At 35.4% G+C, this 22,003-nt stretch overlaps 1 protein-coding gene across 4 annotated transcripts in view; it reads right to left on the bottom strand.

The window, feature by feature from the left end:
- LOC118751954 (nicotinate phosphoribosyltransferase-like) overlaps positions 1–19,349 on the bottom strand; it is a gene marked incomplete at its 5' end in the record, with an annotated part of 47,037 nt that extends 27,688 nt beyond the window's left edge. For all 4 annotated transcript variants that reach the window (XM_036486779.1, XM_036486781.1, XM_036486780.1 and 1 more), the window contains 1 exon segment: positions 19,103–19,349. In XM_036486779.1, the coding sequence (XP_036342672.1) occupies positions 19,103–19,199 (97 nt within the window).
- Positions 19,350–22,003: the final 2,654 nt, after the last annotated feature.

The following is a 22,003-nucleotide window of genomic DNA, read 5'->3' as shown; positions in this document are numbered from 1 at the left end:
TTTTTTGCGCTGTGCTAGCTGAGTATAAAAAAGAGAAGAGAGAATAGAGGGAAATATGTATGTGGTTTGTTGATGCTCTCTAAACACAAACGCGTGAAAGGCAAACGGTCTAGCAATGCGTGGTATTGTTGATCAACTTAATACTTTATTTAAACGTAAGGGTTGCTCACAGTTCGAGTGTGTTATCTTGTTAAAGTTACCACCTTTTAACTTTAGAAGTAAACTGTGAATACCCTATATGTATAAGTTTTCGAGATATTTGCAATTTACCGTTATTCAGCTAAAAGAAACAAAGTGGTTCCACTTAATCTTGAGTGGTATATCTTGAGTGGTCAAATGAAAATGCGCAAAGATTTTTTGTATGAAAAATTAGCAGGAAATAATGTTACTCATACGTAATGGTACCAACTATTTCATAGCTCAAAGAAGTACAGGTTAGGTTGGGTTAAGATAACGCCGCGAGCCGATTACGAAATTTCGAATGTTCAGTGTTTGCAGGGTTGCGTGATATTAAATCCTTATTGATTTAAAATCCGCTATCAATTAAGAAATATATTTGATTTGTGATTTGGTTTGTTGACCAAATAAAAAATAAAATTTATTAGTGATTTGATCTGTCAACCAAATAAGAAATAGAAATTTTTGATTTGATTTGTAGAGCGAATCAATTTCATTTATAATTTTTCATCTAAGTAATACTTTTGTTATGCAACGCAAATAAGATATGCAAGTATCTTCCAACTTCCAGTTCTACGCAAATATTCGGGATTTTTGGGAATAATTAATATTTGGGAATCTTCGGGACTACTTTGGAATTTTTGGACTATTTCGGGGGTTTCGAGACTACTTTGAGATTTTCGGGATCCTTGCGACTAATTCGGAATTTTCGAGACTTCTTCGGGATTTTCGGAATCTTCGTGACTATTACGGAATTTTCGGGAATTTTGGACTATTTCGGGGTTTTCGAGACTACTTTGGGATTTTCGGTATGCTGGGGACTAAATCGGAATTTTCAAGAATTTTTCGGGATTATTTTCAGTGTATCATATTATTAATGTGCACGCTCTCTTCTTTGTCATAAATGTTCGCACATGTATGTGTACGTATATGTCGTGTAAAGAAATGCCTAACGCTTTGCTTCCACTTATGTACGCCCACTTAGGGCCGTTTGCACCATGTCTAGTTAATTCTAACTCCCAGTTAAACATCTTTATCGACGTTATCGACACCCATCATATAACATGTGATCGATAAAGCAGTTAACGTGCTTAACTGAAGGATGTACCTCCAGTTAGCGTTAACTAGACATGGTGCAAACGGCCCTTATTCTTTTTCAGTCTTACAACAACCCACAAATTAAGACACTTAAAAATAAAGGTCCCTGCCAAAGTGTATTTGCCTAAGGGAAGTTTTAGCAGTTGATAAATAACCCACAACGGAGAGAAACACTCTTTGCTTGAGAGATGAGTGTTTGTGTCAGTGGTAAACACCATACAAGACACTTGGTGACGGTTATTTTCGATCTCTGATCAGTACACACACCACAAATTGGAGGAGAAACTCGACCAAACACTTAGCAAAAGTTTAAGTGTCAAAATAATTTCATTATTATTATTAATTTTTACTTTGCGCGTAACCTCTACGGTGATCAATTTTTGAAACAACATTTTTTAATCCTGAAATTATTAAAGAAAAAATTTAAACCTCAGATTATAGCCCGGTCAAGTTAGACATTCAGTGTTGCTGTTTAGGCGCGACTGCTAATACCGGGCGCCTGAATGTATGCTATGTATGCCTTTACAGCAGTGCTAGCCAAAAAGGGAAAAAAAGTCTTAAAATGAGAATGTTTAGTTATGTTACACAAAAATGAGAATGTGTTGATGGTGATGCACGATACTTTTAGAGCTAAACAGCATAGAAACATAAATCATAGAAAAAAAGTTGATGGCCCTAAGAAAGAGAAAAGTTGGTAAAATATTTTATGTATTTAAATATATTTTTTTTTATAATTTAAATGCATGATACAAAAAGAAGGTAGTTTCATTCCAAAATATTTGACAAAAAATAAGTTTTTGAAGTTTCATAAATTGTACAAAATTATGAGCTACCTTGCCACATTGACAGGAATCAAACAATACATCAGAGGATTTAATTGTTGTGCGTGGGAAATGTTCAGTTATTTGTGCAATGATATTTCGGAGGAAGCGGAGGGGGAAGTGTGGCACCTAAAACTCCAGTCATTAGAAAGAGCGCAGTATAAACTTGCAGATAAGTCATTCTTCGCCTCCCTGCCTTTTCTACAGACACTCGGGGCCCATTTCGAAATAGAGTAAAATTATCATTTTCACAATCCACAGTATTTTTGCGTAAAATCCATCTCCAAATTTACAAAAAAATGCAAACCGAAATCTTTGTTTTAAATTAAAGCTTAATCCTCTGACTAGCGGCATATGTCAAAATTTTTTGATTCGGGTCACGCGTTTGGACACGATAACCCAAAATCATTTCACAAATAACCGAACTGTCCTCGAATTGTCTTTTACTATGCATTTTTCTATAAATAAAAATTTTAGAAAATGAAACTGCAGTACTTTTCATCTTATGTGCATGCATATATACATATTTTTAAGCAGCACCACATCTTTATCAGAAAATTCCGAGAATCCAAAAAGTTACAAGTTGCATGGCATCATTTTAACTCAACCCCCTGTCTCTTCCACGGATAACGGTACCTCGTTTAGAGGTTTAAAAATATTTTGCATCAAAAATTTGTCATCAAACTGCATTAGCAAAAGACTTTCCCCCTTATTCTAGAACCCGAATTTTCGTATTTCGTAATTCTTAGCTACGCTACGAAAAATGAAAAATCCACATGCTGCAACCATTGCGGAAACATGTGCAGCATTGCCAGCTATCAGTTGTTTTTCGAAGATAGCTAAATGAAGGAAAACAAAGTGGAAAGGAATTAAAAAAAAACACTCATGAAGTGCTGTCAAGCATAGTAACCATGGGCGCATCTATGTCCCTGTCATCTACAAGCCAGAACTACTTCTATGCCTGAAGAACTGGTTCTCAATCCAGTTAATGCAATAACAGCTTCTTCCAAGTCATTGAAAACATGCACTTTGTTAGGTCCACCACCTGTTGCATTTGCTTCGGCCTTCAGCCGCGCTTAGGGATTATAACTCTTACTAAGTAGGATTCTCCTTTCTGTGTTGCCGGAGAAGAGGCGCTCCGCATGTCAAAGGTATACAACACTTCTACGCCATCCACAGTATTTTTGCGCAGAACCCACGTCGAAATTTGCAAAAAAGTGCATAGTTCAAACCGAATTTATTAATAAGCTAGTACTCGGAAATTGGAAACATTTATTTTAAATAAAATTTTAGTCCTTTGATTAAACGTGATGTTAAAGTTTTTGGATTCGGGTTATACGCTTGGACACAACAACCGAATATCATTGTACAAATAACTAAACCGGACCCAAGTTTCTCGATAAGGGGCAACAAAGATTCTTTTTTGCTCCTTTATATAAAGCAGTGGATAAAATTGTACGTATATGGGAAACGCAAATTTATCTGTTTAAATGAACACCGCTAGTATTTCCTGCAAACACACCTCCGACACAGAATTGTTTTCGTACAAAATTACACAAAAGACGTACTTGTTCGTTTTTAGGCATGCCATTGTAACGAATTTCGAAAGTTCGAAAATACGATTCGGATTGCAGCATACTCTTTCTACGATTCGTAGCAAAATCCGAATACGAAAGAGTTGCAGAATAGGGGTGTTTATTTTCGAACTTTTCAACGTACTTCAAACGTTTTTTTATCCTTTTTCAAGAAACAAAAATGTTGCTGCTAGTGAATCTGGTAGCATGGTTTTAGTTAAATGTCACAAACTTGTTAAAAGTCACGTGGTCGGCAACAACAACGAATGTCAATAAATGAAACTACCTTCTATTTTTGTATCATGATTTAAATGTGGATTTCTGAGCAAAAAAAGCTAACGTGTTTCGAAACTCTGAATATTAAATGAAAATTTCATTAGTGTCAAGTAGAAATTAAATAAAAATATATTTTTATTTTAAAATTATGTAAAACTTGACATTTAAGAACAATTTAAAATAACGATTAAAGAGCTGTGTCCTGCTCTCAAGAAAAACGAAAAATTCATACATACATACATACATACATATAAATTGACGCACAAGAAATGGAAATGAAATTTTCTTCTATCAAAATTTCTTAAATCAGTTTGCAGCTCTCAAGGCGCATCTATTCAAGGTGGTGTTACTTGAACAGCTGATAAGATACTTTTATACCCGAGCGCACTTGTGCACAAGGGTATATTAACTTTGTTCACATAACGGTTGTTTGTAACAGGCAAAACGAATCGAGATAGATATGTATAGACAAATGTATACATACATAAATGATCAGAATGAAAAGAGAAATCGATTAAGCGGTGACTGTCTGTCCGTCCGTCCGTCTGTGCACACGATAAATCGAGTAAAAATTTAGATATCGTAACGAAACTTGGTACGTGCACTTCTTTTTGGACGGATGGTATTGAAAATGGGCAAAATCGGACAATAACCACGCCTACCTCCCATATAACGGTAATTTTCAGAAATACGAAAACTGCGATATTTTAGTAAATACTGAAGATTATTCACTCAAAACTGATATTCACAATAAGTTTTAGACTTAAAATAAGAATATTGTAAATTTTTGGAAAATGGGCGTAGCCACGCCCACTTATGGTTACATGTGTATATCTTGGTAACCGCTGCACCAATTTCTTCCAAACTTGGCACAGTTGTTGGCCTGGGTATAACATATGAAATGGCCGAAAATCGGATAATAACCACGCCCACTTCCCATATAACGGTAATTTAGAGAAATACGAAATCTTCGATAAATCAGTAAATATTAAAGCTAATTTATTCAAAATTGATGCTTGCAACAATTCTTTACCAAGAAATACGTTTATGATAAAATTTCGGAAAATGGGCGTGGCACCGCCCACCTATGATCACATATATGTATCTCGGTAACCGTTCTACAAATTTGTACCAAACCCGGGTGTGGTTATTATGCTTGCCACATAGAAGCAAAACGTTGAAAATTATTGAAATCGGACTAAAATTACGGAGGCTTTTCATATAAAAGTAAATTTCAGAAATGCTTGAAACTTCAATATTTCAAAATTTAAGGACGCTAGTTTACTCAAAATTGATACACCGGCTTACCATGTAGCGGTAGCTTTCGGAAAGGCGAAACACATATATTTAATACTTGCGCCGGGTATTTAATGTTCGGCTTCGCCAGAACTTAGATTTTCTTACTTATTGTCTCTACACTAGTACAGCGGAATGTCATCGAAGACGCAATGGTTTAACTACAGGATGTAAACAAAACGAAATGGTGAAAATTTTCTCCTATTTTCTTTCATTTTGACATCCTAATGTACCAAAAATCAATAACAAAATACATGGGACTTTTACTTATATGGATGCGCCTTGGCGGCTCTCAAGAAAAAATTCACGTCTTGGCGTTGCTAGACCGTTGCTTTTTTGTGGCGCAAAGACATTCGTTCAGCTCTATTTTGAATTGAACAAGAACATATGTATATATTTTAACGTAATAATATTGCCGGTATTATTGCTCCTGCTCTTCTCACTTTTGTTTCGTTGACACTTCATTTTATCTTATCGGTGGGATATTCGCTGGCAACTCATTGTGCTGAATTGATTGTTTTTCCAATGGTGTACCACAATATCTCCAAAATCAAAATTCCGAATTAAAATCCCCAAATCAAAATCCCCAAACACAAAATTTCTGTGTGACATTCGACATTATTTCTCAAATTAAAATTGAAAACAAATTGTATGATGAATTCACAAATACATACATATCTATTAGGTAAATGAAAATTAAGGAAAATGGAATACATCGTAATAACTTAGGAACCTATTTTGCATGAGTTTACATAAACACAAACTTCATTGTTCAAGACATTAACATAAACCATAAATGGAAAATTACAATATTTCTTCATCAAAATAGTTTAAAGCAAAAGATGAAAGGACAAATACAAATTTTAATTGCAAACAGTAATATTGTAGGATAAAGATCTCAAATATATTATAAGAGCAAATAGCGAAATAATTAGTGATAACGTAACGATGCAAGTTCTATGTGCATTGTATATATGAGGCTGACATTTCAAAAAAAGTTGGGGTGCATCTTAAATGCATTACTAGAATCGAAACGGTAATAGCCAGAGGCGCGCCCTTTTAGTTTTCTATTACTATAAAATGTAGCATCACGTATGTGCATTGAACTTTTTTAGTAAACTAAATGCGGTCTTAGTTTTTATAGATCCTTCTTTCTCATATAACTCATTTTTTTTTTAGATAGGCTCCTCTGGCATTTATGGCCTCATATGTATGTACATATGTACATAAATATATATAAATATTGCCATAAATTTAAAATATGTATGATTTACACGGTTCCTGTTATGGTGAAATTACCTCTGATCCAGTACTCCATGAACTTACAGAATTTTACACGAACTTGCAGGAAGTTGCAGGAAAAATGTTCCCGTACTCCAAAATCCTCCAAAATCCTGTAAATTAGGGCGACTTTTGGAGAGTTGTGTAGAGAATGAAGTTGCAAGATTTTACCCGAACTTTTTCTTCTGGTAAAATCATGAAAAGTGTCAAGCAATCACTGGTTTTTACAGGAAAAATGGTTTTTTGTTCCCGGACTTTTTGTTGTTACACACTTTTTACTCTCACTTCAGAGAGTAATTTTGCTGTTTGACAGTTTTACAGGATTTTTCACGAAAAGTATTGGATCAGAGCTATTGTACCAGGCGAAGTAATAAGAACGAAAACAAGGATTTACATATATTGATTTTACACTATCTGATTTGAAAATTTGCCTTTAAAATGTTTTATAAGATAGCCAATTGACAGGAAATAAATCGAGATTAATTCTGCTTGCCAGTGGAAGAAAGAAAAGGGAAGAGTACACATTCTTCTGTACCGTCAAGGCGTTTCAAGCATGATAAAAACATAGCAAGGTATAACCGTTCTCTCAATTTGTCGGCCATGATTTTTTTTTTTTTAGTTTGCCAACATTTTAAAATCATATAAAAGTGAAAATAAAAAATTGAAATTGTACGAAATTGTTGTTGCTTGAGATTAAAAATGAAAATGTGTGTGTGAGTTTGTGAGTAAATTTAAAGATTAAATTGTTTGGAAACATCAAGAATTTTAAAAGTGACTCTCAGCGGTTCTACCTTACTATATTTTTATCATCGATTCAAGTTTCTTGATTTGCCTTCGACATTTTCGTCGTTTCCCATGTAGAGAACGAAAAACTTGAATTCAAACAAAATTGAACCATATAAAAGCAAATAGAAAACTCAAAATATAGTGAACAAGAATTGCCTTCAAATACTTGAATCTTGTAAACGGGGTTATGTAAGTACGAATCATAGCAAAGGTAAGAGTCGGCTTGCGCTATTTTTTATATGATCGGTAATATCATTTTTTCGAAACTTTGGGGATTTTGTATTTTGGGGATTTTGTAACCACCAAGAAATTGTGGGCAGAGCTGTGTAATGATTGAATCAATTGAGTGTGCATTCTCATTTTTTTCGTTTCATCGTTGTTTGATTTAAAAAATTTAACAACCACTCTTGAGATTGGTTACAAATTGTAAACACAAAATATGTAGTGTGTTATGGAATGGTTGACACCCATTCACATAGAGAATGTGAATGCAAAAAAAGAACTCAATCATGTATGATTGGACGTTTATGGGAATGCAATCTGTCAATATCATTCAGTACTAATACTATTTGTTGTATCAGGGTTGAAATTTTTGTACTCAAAATGTGAAACCAGAAGATTGCCATCTCCCTCAAAATAAGTAAACAAATAAATATTTGGTGCTAAAATATTTTTCTAAGTGTTTGGCCGAACTTCTGCTCAAACTTGAGGCATGAGTTCTGATTTTATAAGAAGAGTTTTCAAGGCAGAAATATACTCGAAGGTTTGCCATTGCGTGCCGAAGGACGACTGCTATTTTGGGTTATGATCTGACCAGGTATTTAACCATGGTCCTATGGAGTGGAAGTACGCACATGTAATCACTCTGCTACGGCGGCCGCCGTAAGTACATGCTATACATATCGTCGTTTAAAGTACAAAACCGCGTATCAAGAAAATGCAAAACCGCGTAATTGCATAAATTATTTTCTAGAGAGTAAAGTCACCCATATTTCAAAATGGTTATCTTTTTTATAAAGCAAACGTATTTCTGGCTAGTATATTTCAGGACGAATGGATAAGAATTGAGCCAAGAGCTTTTGTGAGCAAATCCAATTTTTGGCAGCCAATGTCAGTCACACGGTTTTGCAGAATGACGATACGCGGTTTTGTACTTTAAACGACGATATATATGTACACATATTAGATTATTTATTCTCAAAATGCATGAAAACTATAGTATGCTTGCAAACAATTAATAACATTTTGTGATAAACAGTTTTACAAATGTATTTGCACTTCAAATTTGTATTTTAATAAAGTATTAATTAAATAAATTATTATTGTAAATTATTATTTTAATAAATAGATATAAAGATATTTATACTTGGCAACTCTTGGACTTTTCTTCATTTGTAACAAATGACAGATGTATACAAAATAAAAAAATAATTGTATTTTTCAAATTTAAAGCAAACGGGCGTTCTTTACAAAAAAATGTAGTTAGGGATCGAATTGCGCATATTTTTTTTACAATATCAAGTGCCCACAAGAAGTGTTAAACCCATAAATAGCTTAAAAAACGCTTTCGAAAATTCGAAATGAAAGTGAAGTGCAGTGTTCAATTGTGATCGAAATTGCAGGCAAAATTTGTGCGTATGTAATTAATGTTTTACTTATTTGAAGAAATGTTGCCCCTTGTCATTAAAAATAAGCAAACCAAGACCCCCGCGTCCCACTGGTTACATAATACTTGAATAGCCCCTTAATTAACATGTGTTTGTTTTGAGAACGCACGGCCAGTTAAACAGGCATGTCTGAATCGATTTCCTTCATCATTCTTAGCTATTTGATGTGCATTTTTATTGTTATGTGTTGCAAACAGACATTTTAGGAACTAAATGGGTTCTAATCTATGTACTCAAGCGCACTTATTTTTAACAGTTTCCAGTTTATGTAATATTAATCAAAACAGCTTTTATTTATTTTATGTATTATGTGATTTCTGGAAGCGTTGAGTACAAAAAAGGGCTGTGACTGGGTTTATGTAATTTGAAATTGTGTTGATGATTACTAATAATAATAGAAAGGCGCTTACATATCGACACAACTAAAAATTTCATATATTTCAGTAGAGCCAATTAAAGATTTTTTGTTTCGTAATTTAGCAATAATATGTCTTGGAACGTAATTATTCCGGATTATATGCAGTCATACTGTAAGCTTTCAAATTATGTATTTTTCTAAACCTGAAATTTTGAATTGCGCCGTTATTGCCGACCACTATTACAAAAAACATTTTCTTTTTTTTGTTGGCCGGAAATGGGCTCGGACGCTCACCCTGCGGAATGGTAGTGCGCACTTCTAACCACTACACCACAGCGATCGCCTAATTAATTTTAATCATTAATCGCGATTAAACATTTATTCGTTAATTTTTAGTCATTCATAGACTAACATTTTGTCGACAATACTCGCATAAGATAGTCACAAATTTTCACAAAAGAGAAAAGTGATTTTCTTCAAAACTTTTGAATGACGTCTTGACTGAACTTACTAATTCGGAATTTCTACTATTACTTATAGAGTAGGCTATTCATAAAGTCTGGGTAACGAAATACAAATTTTTCTATTTTAAGTTCCATAAATATAAGGAGACTTTTATTGTTTAATTTATTTTTTGCACATAAACTTGTATCTTGAACTTCTTTTTCCAAAAAGTGAGGATGTCAAAATTTCAATAGATATCGGATGTACGGTAATTTTCCAAAGAGATCTCCTAATAGATAAGTTCATGAAAATTGTTCCAAACGAAAACTTAAAATTTATAAAAAAAAAATAATAACTAAATTTAACTAATTTATATTAGAGGTTTGAAGTTTATCCCACTGTAAGTATGAAATCTTCAGCTATGTGTTTCCATTGTCACTTTTTCGTAGCCATATCAACAGCCTGACAATTAAGAAGATTGTGACGTTTCATGCTACCATACGCAATATCTTAAATCCTTCAAATTTTATTATTAACCTTTTGTTTGTTAAAAACATTTTCTTCTTAGATTCGAAACTTGATCAAGCAAAATTGCCTTTGTTTTTGACTAAGAGATGCTCAATAAGCTCAGAATTGTAGTTCTCATTTGCATACATAACAATAAATTATTAATTTTTGTTTCACACGAACTCCAATATTGAAAAGTAAAATATATTTTAATCTTACCCAAATAAACAACGATTTAGTTCAATCGTCAACCACATATAGAGTATAGGGTGGTAATGTGTTAAAGTTTTAAAGTTTTTAAACGTAAAATGACGGCTAATACCTTTTTAAGCGTTTTGTAATTTAACCAAAACTCATTAGCATCCACTCAAGCAAGGAATTATTTACTTTTCAACATGCATTAGCAGAGTGCACTTCTATTTTGTTTACAATTTGGTTGTCAAACACACTACATCGGATCTTTTGACACATTTACCAGAATTTACCACCAGGTAGCTTCTGACAAAGAGATGACCTTACTTACTCTCTTATTTGTCCTCTCAGTTGCCAGAAAACCATGTACGATTTCCGGTAAAATCTGGAAATTCTGCTAAAAAATGTTAATTTCGGACTCATGCGGGTTTACAACTAAATAATATTGGGAATACTTTTGAGGTGTTTGAAGAGGGTTGCGACCTGTTTGAAACTAAATTTATTTATAATAATCATATTTTGGCCTTGACACTTTTGCTAAGTTTTGGCCGAGCTTCTCCTCCGATTTGTAGCGTGCGCCTTTGCTGTCACACAAATGGGAGGGACCTACAAACTTACGCCGACACCGAACGGCGATACAATTTTTATGATGAGCTATTTTTTTATTAAAGACACTAAGATTTTTAAAATATTTTCACTAAAATTTTATCAACCTAAATGTAAAGCTTATGCGAAGTAGTTATCTAATTTAATGTAAATTTTAAACATTTTCAAGATAAAACATGAATTATATTTAAAACGTAAATGTTAATACAACTGTTTTATATATAATCCCAAACATATGATATAAAATCCCCTCTACCAAAAAACTTAAATTGGGAAACGCCGGTTTGAATTTTTACAATTGAGCAATTGTCAAAAATCTTCATTTTTATCAAAAAGTTATTTACCAGGGTGGCTTTGAACGAATGATTGGTACTGAGTTAAAGAATGCACACACATAAAAGATTGCAGCCTTTTCAATACTCATTCAGTGTTAAACCTTTTTTTGATTGGGCATTGGTTTTTTCAATCTTGCTATGAATATGTTGATGTGTGAATTCATAACTGCTTTGAGAGAATGGAAAATTCAAAAATTTTAAACCTCAATCCTAAGCGAAGAATAAGTAATGAAAACTGGATAGAAAAAAATTGTTGATTTAAAATTGAAAATGATTTCACACTTACACAGCTCTGATTGTGGGGATTTCAATATTGGGGATAATGTATTTGGGATTTTTTTTTTTAACTGGGGATATTGTGTTTGGGGATTTTGTTTACGGGTATTTCGTGGCTCTCCCTTTTTCCAATTCAGGAACTGCATGCGCCCATAAATATTCCCAAATGCTTTTTGATAGCTTGTAATCATCTGTTTTGAAATGATTAGAGCAAACTCGGAAATTTGTTGCATTTATGTACGCAATATTGCAAATTCAACCACAATTCTTAGAAATTTGTCTGTCATTGAAAAGTCATGACTTTTTTATGTGACTTTTGAAATAATCATATAAAGGGTGAACACACCAAAACTGCGACACTTTGGGAAGCTTATAACTTACCCAAAACGAATTCAATATTTTGAAATTCAAATACCATAAGTTGACCATGACCTTAGTTGAACGTAGAAGAAATTTCATTTGAATTTGATTCCTAGTTGAGTTAAAAATGGCAACCGAGCTAGAAACGAGACAAACTATTTTGCACGAGTTTATAAATGATCCGGCCTTAAGTACACGTAAAATTGCTAAAAAATTAAAGAGTACACTATTCGACAGTTTGCAGGGTTTTAATCGGTACAAATAAGCCCTGACAGTTACGAGAAAACCAGGGAGCGTGGGTTAGCATGGTCAAAGTGATAAAGACAGTGCTCGGAAGGTCCTCAGTGCGTTTTCGCGAGATCCGAAGATTTTGTCGCGTTATGTTGCAAAATCCGTACGGGGATCGCAGTTTTACGTACAAACGGTAAAGCGGAAAGCTTCATTGAGATGTTCTACAGCTCAAACAGCGCCAGACCGAGGTGCAAAGTAGAATGTTACAGCGAAATCTCGCATTCGGAAGTTGTATGAATTCTAAATTAAAAAATACAACTGCATTGTTATGGACTGCGAATCCTACTGCTATAAAAATTCAAAATATATTGCAGGTCAAGATTTTTATACTGCTGCAAGTCGTCAAGATGCCCCTGAAAGTTGTAAGCTGAAAATGAAGTCCAAATTTCCAAAAACCACATGGTTTGGCAAGCTATTTGTTCCTGCGGCCGTAAGAGCAGCCCTTTTTCCCATCCGGGACAATGAATGATCAAGTTTATCGGGATGAGTGCCTCAAAAGGCGTCTTCTGTCATTTATCACCAGATAAGGAGTAGGCCATCGTTCTAGGCGGACATGGCAACCTGCCACTATGCCAAGGACACATTGCCGTGGTATAATGCAAATAACATCAATTTTGTACCTCACGACTGCAATCCACCCAATAGCCCAGAGCCACGTCCTATTGGGGAGCATTGGTCAATTGTCAAAGGAATCTTGAAGAAAACAGGTGAAAGAGTGAAAATTATTGAAGAGTGCAAAACAAAGTAGTGGTGCGCATCGCGTAATGTCGATGATGCAGTCGTGCAGAACATGACGGCGCGTGTGCGATGAAAATACCGATCACTTGCATATGGAGCTAATAATAACTAATATTTTAACATTTTAATAACATCTAGACTTCCAAGTTATATAATACAAAAAATAATAATTTCAAAGCCTTCTAGTTTGTTTCTGGTAGTAATTTCTAAGTGTCGCAGTTTTGGTTGTTACCCTTTAAGCCTGCCTCGCTCTTAAAACAATATATCTTGACTGTAATGTTTTCAAACGGTACTAGCCGTTACTGCCAATATAGGCGTATTACATATGTGCAGTGAAACTCGGCATTTTTACGCTGTAAATCTAAGCCGAAACGCTCCATTCTAAAAAGAAAATCGACTGTAATGTTTTGCATGTTACACGCAACTACAAATAAAACGCATAACTAACTATTCTGACCTCCTTTGCTGAAGACAGGTCTAAGGCCTTCGTCCTGTTGTAGACAGATCGATGGGAGCTTTTCACATTTTAGGAGTGTTCGCTATGCAAGTGCCAGTAAGAATTAGCCAGTAACAAAATTCAGAGAACAAGGTACCTTACTCCCCCAAAGAGAGAAACTTACTAAGTTTTTCGCGAACAGGAATTAGCAAACATTAGCAAGCTTCACTGCCAGTTGGCGTCCACGGTTGCATTTCGGGCATACAAAATTTTTTAAATTATTTCAGGTGGAAACCAAAACAGGACCTATACGTATATTTCTTCTTATTCTGACTTTTTCAACATACGCTTCAATTTCATTGTGGAAGTCACTGTCGGATTTCCTATATCGACAGTGGTGTCGAGTGCGTTCCGATTACGAATACAGCTTTTTCAGCCGAGTACCTTTCAAATGTTTGGAATTAACTAAATTAATTGAATAAACGAATATTTACATACTTCTTTCATTGGTGAATCGCAACAAGATTGTTCATTTTTAAATTTAACGAACCCGTTGATTCAAATTAATGTTGACAAAAACGCAACCGTGTGCTACAATCCTGCTTGCAAATTCTTACTGGCAAAAATTTTGCCAGCACCAATTTGCAACTTCCCCTCCAAATGAAATGTCAAAATTGTGCTCTCTCCTTGCAAGTTTTACTGGGTTTTTGGCTAAACAATTGGTACCAACTTGTACAAATGTTCTGCATAGCGAACATTCCTTTTATTTATAACTAGCAGACCCGGCGAACTTCGTCCCGCCCAAAATTTTTATATATTTTATTGAAACTTTTTGGTCCAACATTTTCACCAACAATTCACGTTTACGATTTTCATTGGCACATTTGTCTGCTAAGATTACGGTTTGGTGGTCATTTGCCTCTTTAAATAACCTAAGGAAAGTGTTATATCCGTTCTTGAAATTCTCCAGTTGTGCGGCATTTCATAGCACGGTTATTCGCAAAACGAAATAAATTTTTTCCTCTTCACTCCCTGGTAGTTGTCCGCAGGGATGGCCACGTCTGTGGCTCCCAGCAAGGAACTGCTTGCAGAGCAATATGTTATGCTCCTTTACTGGGAGCATCTGGGCCAGGTCATGTAGATGGTGTTGGGGCGTCATCAGGAGGCATCCTGTGGCTGTTCGTAATGCCGTGTTTTGGCAGGTCTGTAGCTTCATCCACTGTGTCCTGCTAGTCCCCGGCGACCATACGGGCGCTGCATAGTTTACAACCGGTCGGCCAATTGCCTTGTATGTTGCCAACAACGTTTCTTTATCTTTGCCCCAAGTGCTGCCGGCCAGCGACTTGAGGACATTGTTGCGGCTCTGTACTTTGTTGACAATTGCGGTTGTATGCGCCGAGAAGGAGAGCAGACTGTCGAAGGTAACTCCGAGGATTTTCGGGTTATTCACCGTCAGTATTGTTACGCCATCGACGTGAATACCCAGTTGCAGTCTGACCTCCTTCGTCCAGGTGGTGAAAAGGGTTGCCGAGGATTTCGCAGGGGATAGGGCAAGGCTCCCTACAGTAAAGAAGCGAGAATGTTCGGCGAGATAACCGTTTACTTTCGAGCACAAGTCATCGATTCCATTCCCAGACGTCATGATCGAACAATTGTCAGCATAGCAGACAATATTAACACCCTCTGGTGGTTGCGGTAGCTTTGAGATGTAATAATTAAACAGTAGCGGGGACGGGACACCACCCTGTGGTACCCCCTGTTTAATTTTACGTGGCTTGCTAGTTTTGTCTCTGAAAATTATTGACGAGTGTCGACCACTCATGTAATTCGCCGACCACCGTTTGAGTCCCTGTGGGAGTGAGGAGGCCTCTATATCTTCTAGTAGCGTTGAATGACTGACAGTGTCGAACGCCTTGGACAGGTCCAACACTACTCGAATAGTTCTCTGACAGGGGCGGTTTCGGTTTAGGCCACCAGTTATCTGAGTGTTTATGGCGTTAAGTGCTGTTGTTGTGCTATGCACTTTACGGAACCCATGCTGATGGGGTCAGGTAGTTCGTAAAATACGGGAGCAGCAGGGCCTCGAGTGTCTTCGCTACCGGGGAAAGGAGGGTTATTGGGCGAGAAGACTCTCCTTTGTTGGCTGGTTTCCCCGACCAGTGAAATGCATTTTTTTTATTTTTCCTTACACACGCTCATTTCTATTTTTACTCTCCCGAAAACTTTGACTTTTGTAGGTTTGACGTCAAATTGGCTTCTACCTGTTTTTATTGTACCAAGGGTTTTAATCACGATTCAATAATAGAAAGGTTTTGTAACTAGTAATTTTTAGCAAAAAAAAAAACCGACTTCAACTCCCAGATAAAAAAAAAATATATATATATATCTCATGATCCGCTGATCGGATCTTAACCAGATTAGTATGGGACCACCTCTGAGACACTAACTTTCCGATGCAAAAAGAATTATCGACGTCGGTTGACGTGGTCCAAAGTTATGCGGTAACATACATAAAAAAAAAAAAAAAAAAATATTCCGACGAACTGATAACCTCCTCCATTTTTGGAAGTCGGTTAATAAAACAGTCTTCTCGCTCCCACACATAAAATCGGCTCCTTTACTTGTGCAGAATATTGCTCACTCTACAGTTTCTAGTTATATTAGTAGTAAAACCAACAATTCTTCATACTAAATATTCGTTGTTTATTTATATTTTTTATTATCACTTATATTTTTATTATCACCTATATTTCACTACCGGTGATTTTATCACTGTGATTTAAAAATCGCGTATAGTGACTGCTACTGCCAGGCCACAATATCAATGATTGGTGATTTTTCTACTTGCATGATATCTCGCTGTGAATGAAAATCACATCTGACAAATAGCTAGTCAACAGAAGTTGGGAATGGTGATTTTTTTTTTATCATGGTAGAAAGGGCGATTTTACAACTTTTAATTATCATTGTAAATAGGCTCGTATGTATATTACGTTTTTTCATTACCTTTCCACGGTTGATTTAAATGGACATTTTCAAGTAAGGAGTTTGATTTGCTTGATCGTGTTATTTGCGTTTCAGTTTTTTATTTCAAAATTTGTATCAACGAGTAAAGATGGCTGCAAATATTAATAAAAAACGAAGTGAAATATGGCAGTTTTTGAGCGAATAAATGAAGCTTTTCCCTCTTTTTCCTACACTCATATTTTCCACTGAAATACCTACGGGTAGGGAATTATCTCTACATGTACGAACACTGATTTGTCATTATTTATTAGATCTAACTATTAACATTTATGTGTTATTAAAAGAACTAGCCATCGCAATAGCCATAAAAAATCACTGTGATTTAAAAATCGCAATCACTCTTTTCACTGATACTGAAAAATCGCTATTTTGCCCATCACTATGCGATATTGATTAACTACGTATTACAAAGAGAGTAAAAAAATAAATACATAAATGTTTAAATTTATCTATGTCTTTCAGTATTTCAATGATATGTTCGAGACCAATTGGTGAATCACGTTGGAGTTCAAGTTGAGAACTAGCATTTTCTCAGCTTGAGAAACAGTCATATGTCGATACAAAGAAAACTACCCTTTTTGTTGAGAACGTTATGATCCTCCACTTGAGGTACTGTTGAGAAACAACGTTACAGATTTGAGAATTACCTTATACCATGTCCCCACCAAAAAGTTAACCATCTCAAATCGAACTTAACCACATCACTAACTATTGCTGTCCACACTGCGGTTTGAGGTTTATAAAACAGTACAAATGTAAAGAACAGTGTTCGGACCTAAAAATCGATTCAGAACTAAATTACTGCAAAAATCTGAGCAAAAACAAATTTTCTGTACTAGATTGAATTTTTTATTTTTGTTTCTGACATTAATTGTTTGACTAAAATATTTTCTATTCATGCAAAATAAGAACGCGGGGCAATGTAAGGATAATATGTTACATATTTAGGTAATTTTTAGCATTTTCTATATAGTAGAACGTATCTAACACTTAATTTTTTAAAAAGCAAACCTTTTCTACTTTATATAAATTTCATTCTACATATATTTTTTAACAAGTTAAGTAAAGTTCTGCATCCGCCAATTTGTACAGACATACATCAAAAAATAACGAAGTTACTTTATTGACGCATTGCTATGAAAGAGTTACTTTTTAACAGTGAGATTTGGCTAACTTTCAATTTTTTTACTGAAACCGGTGGTGAACACTCAAAAAACGGTCCCAGGAGGGGCATAACATGAATGAAAAAAACGGAATAGATTTGAAGTCAAGCGGAGTAGAGGAGTAGATTTCAAATTTTTTCAAAAACCGGAGTAAGTCTAATCTGATCTTAGTTGAGTCCAAACACTAGTACGGAACGAATTCTTTACATTTTAACGCTAATGACCCACAGATGGCGGGAAAACACAGGGTTGTATCAGACTTTCGACGTGGTTTCGAGTGGGTTAGCTTTTAACCATCTCAGTGAAATGGTTAAGTGCTGTCATTTTTATATGGCGAAACTACGCTAAATCAAGTGGGTTATCGGGAGAACCAACTCAATAGCCATAACTACGTGGTTAGCTCCGGTGGGGACATGATATTAGTTCTCAACTTAACCTCAAGTTGAGCTCAAACCTAAATGTTTGTTGGGTTATTATAAAAAGTGGCAGTGTACAGTGACAGGAAATAATTTTGAAAAAATGACAAAATATAAAAAACAACTTTTTTAAGGCCTAAGAGCACTATCGTAATTTCCTCAAGTCTTCACATACATAAGTAAACGATTTTACAATTTGCTTGGAAATTACCCACATGAGTAAGAGATAAGTACATATCGCACACCGTCACAACTCAAAATTTGGCATTTTTGAGATTATGCGCTAAAAATGTACACAGAGCTTTTATTTACCTTTTAGCAAAAGCTGGAGCAAATTTTTGTTATAATTTGTCAAAAAAAAACCTAAGGTAAAGTCGCACTTGTCCATATGACTATCATGTGCTAAGAAATAGTTTTTCGCATTTTCTGACAAACGTATTATTTTGAGTTGTGACTCTTTTGAAGACGGTGTGCGATATGTATGTATGTACGTGCCTGCGTATGTATTTATTTTAATTCTTGTAAAGTGTCCATTGACTTAATCATTATGTAAAACAAAATCTTTAATATATGTATATACATACATTTGAACATACATACATACTCCAAAATATTCCATTTAATAGCAGATGACGCAATTTCATAAAATTTCAAGAGATAATCGTTGCTTTCACCGTCAATCGCTTGCGATAAGCGGTCATTATTCAGCAAATAAAAATTAAGGATATTTCCCCTTTTTACAAGCTTTTATTTAACTTCTTTAATTTGAATTTCTCCTAATATAGACAATGCTATAGATTTATATCTAGCTCACAAACACTAAATGAAAAAAGATAGAGGCCTAGTCAGGCTCTTACATTTGCGGTTCACCATAATATATGTATGTTAATGTATGGTTGTATGTACATACATGTGCTTTTAAATTCAAGTTATCATTGGAATAGTAAATATTTTAATCAATCATTTTGCTAACGTACCCGTTAAAAGAGGTTGTACAACACCATTTTGATTCATACGCCCACGATCCATAAATTGTCCACCCGAGTTACAACTTTGTAGTTCTCGATCACTCATCTTTATTTTGTATTGCTTTTATTCCTTTAGTAACAAATAGGACCCTATGAACATATGTATGTATGTGCGTTGTGTTGATGAATTATTTGAATAGTGTGTATTTTTAATTAAATTTAATACAAGTCGTCGATCGAAACAATGCTGATGAATCTGAAAAAGAATTAAACAAACATTTGTTTTAGAGGATATATCGCTCATTTACTAAAAGGCTGAATATGAGGTGCCACTTGGTCTAGTGAGAATGGGCTGTCCGCTAACCTATCCAAAACTAGTGTTGTGCTCTTCACTAGGAGAGGGTTGGGTGGGCTTTTCCCCGTGCCCTTAAAGGAGTCACTTTGCAGATAACTTCCAAGGTAAAGTTTTGTTGGTTGGTTGGTTTAAGTGGATTCCCACCCTGCTGACAAACAATTTGCAAGTTTTACCATTTTTATTCTACAACTCATGCTATTTGACGGCTTTTGTGAATTTCAGTACGTCATACAGAGAGAGCCAGCTGCACTCTGAAAGGTTCTGCAGGAATGGTTGCCCAGTGTCTCATCCTTGCGAGTTCGTCCGCTGTCTCGTTTCCGTAAATGGTCCTATATCTCGGCACTTTTTAGGACGGATTACAAAGATTAAGGTCTTAAAATGATCACATAAATCTGATCTGAAGTCAGATAGGAAAAATTCAAAATGGCGGATCCAATATGGCGACAAAAAATTTATATCGATTATAGTCTCTAATTACAAATTACAAATTGGAACTACCATTTATTATGGAAAAAACTTAAATCGCTCGTACGTGCCTGGCGTATGAGTAACATGTTAGTAAAAATCTGATCTGATTTTAGATTTGTGATCAGAGCCCTTGATTGTAAAGTTTTAAGAGCATCTAATCGATTTCAATTTTTGTTTTTCGTCGTATTGGGCCCGCCATTTTGTATTTTTCAAACCTCACCTCTGATTCGTAATATACGGCCCCAAGAACCCCAGAAGCAAACGTTTCAAGCGGACCGAATTAATTTTAATTTTTTCGCCGCCATATTGGATTCGCTATTATGAATTTTTAAAACCATGCTCTAGGTTCGTAATCAGCAACCTCAAACATATAAGAACCTGCTGTTACTTTTTCTTTTTTAATGTTGGGTTCTCCAGCGGCACAAAAGTTGTAAAGCAAACTCTAATTTACAGTTAGTTTAGACGCCATGTTGAATTTTTCGAAAGGCCACACTTTTTTCAATTGAGGGCATCTGCATACACGATCATTTCAAGACATTAATCTTCGTACTGTACCGATTGACGTGATGTTGAAATGAATTTTACGCCGCTTCTTTTACATCGCTATGTTTGGCAGTTCCCGGTCGTGATTTAAGCGTCGTACAAAAATAATGTTCGTATAAAATTGGTGGAGAATAACGGCTCTTTTCACAAAAATGAGGGTCGCACCGCCAACTTATATCATAAATGTGTATCTCAAAAACTACTTCACCGATCTCGACTAAATTTGGTATACACATTCCGCTTAGACTCCTTAGCGCCACCAATGTAACGATAATTTTAAAAAACTCAAAGCTAGCTATATTTTAGGGGGACTAGGTTTTGTCCGATGTCAAAATTATTCAAGACGGTGCTTAATGAGGCTAAACACAATGTGTATACCAAATTTGGTCGAGATCGGTCAAGTAGTTTTTGAGATACGCATATATCATATAAGTGCGCGGTGCTAATCCCATTTTCCTAAAATTTCTTGAACATCACTTTTTTGCTAAAGAAGAATGATGAATTCCTCCCTACGGCACCAGCCGAGGCAGGTGTTGCACTTGACTGATGTCACATTACGAAATATCCTGGTCTGACATACCGTGCAGATTGTAGGAGCAACCAAGCCGTGGAGGCTGCTCTGTTAGAGCAGCAGGGGGCCACAAAAGACGTGGTCCACTGCCGATGTGTCCGTAGTCCTGAGCAGACTCTGAGGTGACTCCACCCCTGGAGTTGTGGTGTAGTCGTCTCTGGCAGTCCTGAGTAGAAGAAAACGTAGCGAATGTAGCCCTATTGACGAACAACTTCTGAGATACTTCGCCGACCTAAACGGGATCAGATCGCCGAAACAACAGCCCTTGGTCGGGTAAAACCCGAGTCATACCGGTACGTAGAGCCGGCTGTCGTGGGAATGAAAGTCATCTCAACTGGTGCAGTGTCAATCGAAATGAATTTACAATTTTGTCAAGCTTCAAGTTTGATTTACGACCCTTTAAAAAGTTTTTATTAAATACAATGTTCCAATTTTTAAATTCAAGTACTAAAAAAAAACATTTAGTCTTATCATGAGTTTCAACTTTCCCGAACCGGTTCACTTTTCACTTTTGGTTTTCATGTATTTACTATGGGCAGAATACAAATTTTCGGGCGAAACTCAGGATAAGGCAGATTATTAAAAATAACTAACCTTCCCATTTTTATTTAACTAAGTCACCTAATTTACCCACATAAATTATTTCTTAAAAATACATGACATCCGGATTCGCATCCGCATCCGCGGATGTTACCTTTTAAACATCCGCATCCTCATTCGCATCCGCGGATGTCTAAAATTCCACATTCGCATTTATGTATGTACAGCAGTTTTAAAAAGTAAATTCTAAATCGAATATATTTTCGTGTACGCTAAACGGATAGGTTTCTATTTATTTCCGCAAAATTAAAGCGACAAAAATAAATTTGAATTGTGAATTCTCCAAGACCAATGTATGTAGCATTGGGCACCGAAGGCATCAATTTAACTCACCGTTTTGTGCTTCACATTTCAATATATTCGGGACACTAAT

This window comes from Rhagoletis pomonella, unplaced genomic scaffold (genome assembly GCF_013731165.1).
Source record: "Rhagoletis pomonella isolate Grant_MI unplaced genomic scaffold, Rhpom_1.0 Rhpom_scaffold_01110, whole genome shotgun sequence".
NCBI classification, from domain to species: domain Eukaryota; kingdom Metazoa; phylum Arthropoda; class Insecta; order Diptera; family Tephritidae; genus Rhagoletis; species Rhagoletis pomonella.
The sequence above is the reverse complement of the archived record's forward strand: the minus strand, read 5'-3'. Positions and strand labels throughout refer to the sequence as shown.